General features: G+C 33.5%; 1 protein-coding gene across 1 annotated transcript in view; it reads left to right on the top strand.

Moving 5' to 3' along the window:
- LOC107566526 (WD repeat-containing protein 7) overlaps positions 1-7,991 on the top strand; it is a 10,388-nt gene extending 2,397 nt beyond the window's left edge. The window contains exons 4-5 of the mRNA XM_016251988.1: positions 2,513-2,617; positions 6,713-7,991. Of these exons, the coding sequence (XP_016107474.1) occupies positions 2,513-2,617; positions 6,713-6,916 (309 nt within the window). The 3' untranslated portion in view covers positions 6,917-7,991. The remainder of the gene's footprint in view (positions 1-2,512; positions 2,618-6,712) is intronic.
- Positions 7,992-8,016: the final 25 nt, after the last annotated feature.

Raw genomic sequence — 8,016 nt, 5'->3', positions numbered from 1 at the left:
TATTTTATATATATATATATATATATATATATATATATATATATATATATATATATATATATATATATACACACACACACTATTGTTCAGAAGTTTGGGGTTGGTGAGATTTTTGAAAGAGTCTCTTCTGCTCACCAAGGCTGCATTTATTTGAACAAAAATTTGGTGAAAATCAGTAAAATAGGGAAATATTTAGACACGAGAAGCACCACCTGAAGCTGGACATTAATTACACTAAAAACTCTAAACTATCAATCAGATGACAGAAGAGATGGAGTAGATTGATTGTGAAACAGGTTTTAGAGAAATATGCATATCAAATATGATACACTAGGGTTTAAATTGCATATAACCAAAGACTAAAACCTAAACTTAATCCAAACTTTACCACTTTATTTTGAAGCTGCATTACAATCATTGCTGTTGCGTTTAAGAACCTAAAACCTAGTTAAATGATTTAATTATTAGTTTGAAGTTTTTGGTATATTATTTTAGGTATCTACTGCATAATTGATCATTATCCCAGACACCTGGTTTTATTTATTTTTTTTTATTTTAAAACTCATTATTTCATGTGCATGTATTATCATGGCAGTGCTCTTTAGTATCAATGAGGTACTATTATAATTTTTTTTTTTTAAGTATTTTAGTAACTTAATTTTATTTGTGATTTTTATTAGTTTAGTTTAGTTTAGTTTTTTTAAACATGTCCATATAGTAATTACAATTTTTTTGTTTGTTTTGTTTTAATTATTAGGAACGTAGCTGAAATAAAATGAAAAAAAGTTTAATATATATTTAGCTAATATTTAAGTTTCAAGTAACAGATTTAATTAATTTATTTATGTATTTGTTGTGGTTTAAGTTTTGACTATAATAACCCTGCTTTGTGGATTTGAAAGCACACAGAAAGTCATTCACAGTTGATTTTCCTGTGTTTTTCTGTCTGCTGAAGTTTTCGGTGAGCCGTCGTGATCTGACAGGCCAATATTTCTGGCGTCCCGTGTCTTTATTTCTGCTGTCAGATTTAGATTCCAGACGCGGGTCAGGTGAGGCTGTTTGATCTCTAATCGTGAGAGATTGTGTTAGCGTGCTGCGCTCATATCGCCGCGCGTCTCTCTCTAATCTAATGGCTGTGTTATGAGGGGTTTTTCTGACGGGTCGGACAGATTATTGCGTTCCAGCAGCTGTTTATCATTCCCACAGCCGCCGTTCATTTCAGCGCCGGATTCGATCAACCTCTCGTTTACAGGCCTTTATACAGACGTCTGATGCTCTGCTGTCCTGGGACGAGAAACTGTGTTCACAGTGTTTTATGATAATATCGTCTGTTCATCTGAAGCTCTGGTTTTCAGGGTCAGAAAAACACGGAATTTAGTCATGAAAACATCTTGAATTAGACAAGAAAGCTGACCAAAATGCCTTTATTAAAATGTTTTATAATGCTCTTATCAAGACAATAACTGCTTTATAAAATAGGTATAAAATGATGCTACTATAATGAATTAATAAAGAAAAGTTGCTAAATGCCGCGCAGGTGATGATCTGTAAATATGGATGCCTTTAAGGTGCCTTGGAATAACATCTATAATAAATATCTTGGTTTATGAATATGATAATCATTACTGTTACTATACTCTTCTGTAAGGCTATTTTTGTGATTTGTGTTTTTAATCTTATTGCTTGACATAAATATTGATTTATTATATAGTGATAATATATTTATAGTATACAATTATATATTTATTTTATTATTTATTTCATTTACTGTATTTATGGCAGATTTCATGTAATGTTCTAAGTAATTATAACATAAGAATAATACGGATAATAATAAGAATAAAACAGTGTATATTGTTGTATTTTATAGTGATAATATATATGTTCATATTATACTATTTAGTTTTTTTATTATTTTAATTTGTAATGCTTGTATTTGTTGATGTTTATGTAATGTTGCTTGTAAATATAGCAATAATAATAATAATGTGTTTGTATATTTTATAGTGATTATATATTTATATTACACTATTATATATTAGTTTTAATATTTTATATATTTTTGTTAAGTTGTTATTATTAATTTATAATTCGGTACTGTCACTATGCTCTATATTATATGTAAATATATAATATTGAAATACAGATTGCTATATAATTATAATATATTTATTAGTTTGTTCATATTTATTTTGAAAATCACACTATTATTGAGGCATGTCAGCAGTCTCTTCACAGTGGTACCCGTCTCAATCCCACAATGCACTAGTGCAGCTGCAGGACCCCCTCCCATGATTCAGAGTGGCTCATAAAGCTCTTAACACACACACACACACACACACACACACACTTCAGGTGACTTCGCTGCCTTTTCTTGCAGTACAGTTCAACATGAAGCATCAGGAACAGGAAGAGATGGGGTTTTCTTACAGGAGATGAGCATGAACGAGATGTTTGAGCAGTGATATAGAGAGATAGCTGTCTAAACCTGTGCCTGTTTTTATTTCCACAGCATATTCACGGACATAAAGGACCCATAACGGCGGTGTCCTTCGCACCGGACGGGCGTTATCTGGCCACCTACTCCAACGCTGACAGCCACATCTCCTTCTGGCAGGTGAAGACCCCTGACCTCTGACCTCTAGATTCAAAGAGTCACTTATGGTTGCAAACAGGATGCAAACAATTTGAAATTCTAATAACTTTCTTTCACCAGAAAAGCATAAAATGGTCAAGATAAACTTTAAATGTCAGCTAGATAAACCCTTGTTTGAAAAAAAAAAAAAGGATTTCAAATTTGTCATTTAGAGACTGAGAGCGGCTAAATTATATAAATATAATTATAAATAATATAACACTTAATAAACAAACTCCAGCTGGTCCAATATAATATATATAAAAACACAAGTAAATATAAAAGTTAATATAAATGTAAAAATAAATAGAAATAGCAATAAAAAAATATAAATGTACATATAAATCTAAAAATATATATAATATAAAAATATAAATTAAAAGGTAAATAATGTAAAAGTAAATATAGATATAAATGTAAATCTAAACTAATATTAATGTAAATGCAAGTATACATATAAAAATATAAATATATTATAAAAAATAATACATAATATAAATGTAAAGTTAAATTATGTAAATGTAAATATACATATAAATATAAAAATAGAAATGTAGAAAATAAAAGTATAATATAAAATTCAGAAATGAATGAACTATAAGAGTATATTTTATTAGTTATTATATTTTAAGAGTAGTCTATTTTATGGTGGTATTTGGCATGAAATGTGAAGCAGTGTCCTGCAGTTAGATGTGATGTACTTCACCTGAATCTATTTAAACATATTTGGACAGTCATCTGAACAGAGACTCAGAGCGTCCCGTGAGCGTCTGTCCTGAGCAGGTCTTTCAGAAACACCGTCGAGTCGTCTTCTCTCCTCTTCTCTTCCTGTATGTATGCGTGTGTGTGAGAGAATTGTCTTCCAGGCTAATGGTATCATTACTGTAAGGCTAAACCGGGCCGTCTGAATGGTGTGTGTGTGTGTGCTAATGAATTCTCCAGTCCTCCAGGGTCTGCAGGCGTCCGCCTCTCGCTCGCCCAGGCTGGGATGAGGGCGACTGGCCGTCTGACACCGATGAAGCCCTACCCTCTCTGGAGCACCGTGTGTGTGTGTGTGTGTAGACTGACTGGCTCAGTGTGCTGGAACTCTAGAGCTTCCTGTGTGTGTGTGTGTGTTTGTTTCGCTTATCTTACATGGCACCATCTCATGTTCAGATTTGTCAAATTTGTTCAGATTTTTGTCTGTTTTGTCTATTGTTGCATGTAGTGTCAGAGAATCAATACAAATATAAAGAATATAGGAAATATAAATAAAAAATACTAATGTGATTATAAATGTAAATATAAATTAAAAACATTAAAATGAAGATTATCCAACCATCATTATATGCATCTTTCTATCCATCCATCTTTCTATCTATCCATCCAACCATCATTCTATCCATCTTTCTATCCATCCAACCATCATTCTATCCATCTTTCTGTCATCCATCAATCTTTCTATCCATCCATCATTCTATCCATCTTTCTATCCATCCAACCATCATTCTATCCATCTTTCTGTCATCCATCAATCTTTCTATCCATCCATCATTCTATCCATCTTTCTATCATCCATCCATCTTTCTATCCATCCATCATTCTATCCATCTTTGTCATCCATCCATTATTCTATACATCCATACATCATTCTATCCATCTTTCTATCATCCATCCATTTTTCTATCCATCCAACCATCATTCTGTCCATTATTCTATCCATCCATCCATCATTATATCTATCTTTCTATCCATCCATCCATCTTTCTATCCATCCATCATTCTATCCATCTTTCTATCATCCATCCATCTTTCTATCCATCCAACCATCATTCTATCCATTATTCTATCCATCCATCCATCATTCTATCCATCTTTCTATCATCCATCCATCATTATATCCATCTTTCTATCCATCCATCCATCATTCTATCCATCCATCAATCATTCATTCTATGCATCTTTCTATCATCCATCCATCATTCTATCCATCTTTCTATCCATCCATTCATCTTTCTATCCATCCATCCATCATTCATTATTCTATCCATCCATTCATCCATCCATTATTCTATCCATCCATCCATCGTTCCATCCATCATCCATTATTGTATCCATCGATCTATCCATCATCCATTATTATATCAATCATCCATTCATCCATCCATTGTTCTATCCATCCTTCCATCCATCATTCTATCCATCCATCCATCATCTGTTGTTCTATCCATTCATCCATCATTCTATCCATATTTCTATCCATCCATCCATTCATCCTTCATCCATCCATTATTCTATCCATCATCTATCCATCATCCATTATTATATCAATCATTCATTCATCCATCCATTGTTCTATCATCATTCTATCCATCCTTCCATCCATCATTCTGTCCATCCATCCATCATCTGTTGTTCTATCCATCATTCTAGCCATCTATCCATATTTCTATCTATCCATCCATCCATCCATTGTTCCATCCATCCTCCATTGTTCTATTCATCCATCCATCCATCCATCCTATAAATGTCAAGCCTTTTTAAACATTTTTTCAAACAAGGGTTTATCTAGCTAACATTTAAAGTTTGTCTTGACAATTTTTGCTTTTCTAGAAAAAAAATTTAATTTGAAGTTCAAATTGTTTTAATCCTACTTGCATTCAAATTCCAATTTTGCATCTAGATTGCAACCTGTTTCCTGTTTTCAGGAGCTGAATTGAAGTGTAAAGGCATTTTCACTTCTGTTCTGAATGATGCAGAAACCTGATGTGTATATATTAGGGCTGTAAGTCGATTACAATTTTTTATCTAATTAATTACATTATGTGTTGATTAATTAATCGAATTAATCGCAAATTACATTTGGCTGTGAAAATATCCCCAAAACATTATTTAAAGCTATTTTTGTGTTAAATTAAAAAGTATTACGTAGACATTACAAATAGTGACTTTAGAAAGAAATATTTTATTTGATTCAACATAAAATGTAACGTTTAGGCTACAATGGCCCAACATGAACTATGGAACATAAAAGAAGATAATTTGAGAAACATCTCAAATGTTTCTTTTTTTTTTTCATTCATGCAATGAAAGTCATTGGTAACCAAAACAGCTTTGTTACCAACAGTCTTCAAAATACCTTCTTCTATGCTCCACCAAAGAAAGTAAGTCATTCAGGTTTGAGTAAATGATGGCATAATACATTTTTTTTGGGGTGAACTATCCCTTTAAAGTTTTTTTTCCCTTTTTCCCCACATTTGCACTCATGGTATTCGGGCATAAACAGCACTCGTGTGATAGGCCTGTTGCTCTCGCTGCTCGCGTGATAGAAATATGAGACAAAAACTCATACAGGAGCATTTTTGCCCCAATATCTTGAATTTTAGGGCATAACTGCATTTGTGGAGCTGTTGCCCTGCATCATAGGCCTATTTGTCAACAGTCAACTGTATAAAATGTAAGATGTTGTACAGATCTGGAGGCGGAGCCAGTGCATTAGCTGCGTTAAAATATTTTATTTGCGTTATTTTTTCATAACTAATTAACACATTAAACGGACAGCCCTAATATATATACAGTATATATATATATATATGTGTGTGTGTGTGTGTGACCCCGGAGCACAAAAGCAGTGTTAAGTCGCTGGGGGATATTTGTAGCAATAGCCACAAATACATTGTATGGGTCAAAATTATAGATTTTTCTTTTATGCCAAAAATCATTAGGATATTAAGTAAAGCTCATGTTCCATGAAGATATTTTGTAAATTTCCTACCGTAAATATATAAAAACTTAATTTGTGATTAGTAATATGCATTGCTAAGAACTTCATTTGGACAGTATTTAGTATTTAGATTTTTTTGCACCTTCAGATTACAGATTTTCAAATAGTTGTATCTCAGCCAGATATTGTCCTATCCTAACAGACCATTTATTCATAATAACATAACAGCTTATTTATTCAGCTTTCAGATGATGTATATCTTCTTATTACTGGTTTTGTGGTCCTGGGTCATACATATACAGTATATATATATATATATATATAGTACTGAGTGCAGGTCTTCATTCACGGCTGCGCATCTCTCTCTGTCTCAGATGAACACGTCTCTGTTAGGCAGCATCGGGATGTTGAACTCGGCTCCTCAGCTGCGCTGCATCAAAACCTATCAGGTTCCTCCGGTCCAGCCGGCGTCGCCCGGATCCCAGAACGCCCTCAAACTGGCCCGCCTCATCTGGACCTCCAACCGCAACGTCATCCTCATGGCCCACGACGGCAAGGAGCACCGCTTCATGGTCTGAGGGGTCAGGGGTCAGGTGACCTTTGACCTTCCCAGCTGAGCTGTCAACTGGTTTACACTCTTCCTTTCATTCCTCTGTTTATTTAAAGCATTTGAAGTTTTGTTCTCTTTTGACTATTTATGAAGATGATAAAGGACTGCAGGTCACTAAAACGTATTTTTGTGCTTGAAGGTCAAGCGAGGTTTTGCTCAGGCGAAGCAAATATGAGTTTTATTTTAGTTTTCTCTCCGGTTGATTCGCTGAAGCCGTTTTATCATTCCAGCTATATAAACACACATTTGACTCGTTTGGTCTAAAGCAGAGAAAGATCCCTCGCTGACGTTATTTAGAATCGCAGAATCCTCGTTCGTGCTGAATGACTGGAATCATATCGTGATATCGTGTATCATAGGAATGGTTTTTGTTTGCGCTCGTGCTGTAGTCGTGAACTCTTCGGTTTGCTGTTGTCTGTGTTTTTGTGAGTCGTTGGTTGGTGTGAAGTCACTGGCACTGAAATACACGTTTAAAAGCAGTCGCGTTGGCTTTCCCACACGCCGTCTGCTGTAATCCACTGATAGAGGTGTATTCTAGAGACACGGCTGTGAAATCTGCATCTGCAACGTCACAGAGCTTTGAGAAATCCCTGTTAGCTGAATTTATTCAGGATTTCATCCCACGATTAACAGCAAAAAATTATTTTATATTTGCGTAAAGAGCTATTTTAGGATCATTAAGGTTTTTTTGCATTGTGCAGTTTTTTTCATAAATCTATTTTTAGGATCCAATTCTGATTACTGTAATATAAAAAAGTAATTCTCATACTGTAATAAACATTTAAAATAAGTCAAATTAATTATAGCAATGAGCATTCAAATCAGCAAATTGTAATATCATTTAAGTGTTTTCATTTTTTTCTTATGAAAATAACCATAATCAGAATACAAAAGCATAATAATTAACTACATTTGTGTGAATAGGCAATAATTCAATCGTAATGATCTTAAATCTTAAAATAGGCAGAAATTTCATTATGCAAATTATAATATCTTTTTTTCACTGCTGGCTTAATATATTCTGTATTTCATCCCTAAATCAAATTAAGAAATCAATTATATATATAT

This window comes from Sinocyclocheilus grahami, unplaced genomic scaffold (genome assembly GCF_001515645.1).
Source record: "Sinocyclocheilus grahami isolate Dianchi unplaced genomic scaffold, SAMN03320097.WGS_v1.1 scaffold1080.1, whole genome shotgun sequence".
In the NCBI taxonomy this organism is placed as follows: Eukaryota; Metazoa; Chordata; class Actinopteri; order Cypriniformes; family Cyprinidae; genus Sinocyclocheilus; species Sinocyclocheilus grahami.
This window is presented reverse-complemented; position numbering and strand designations above follow the sequence as displayed.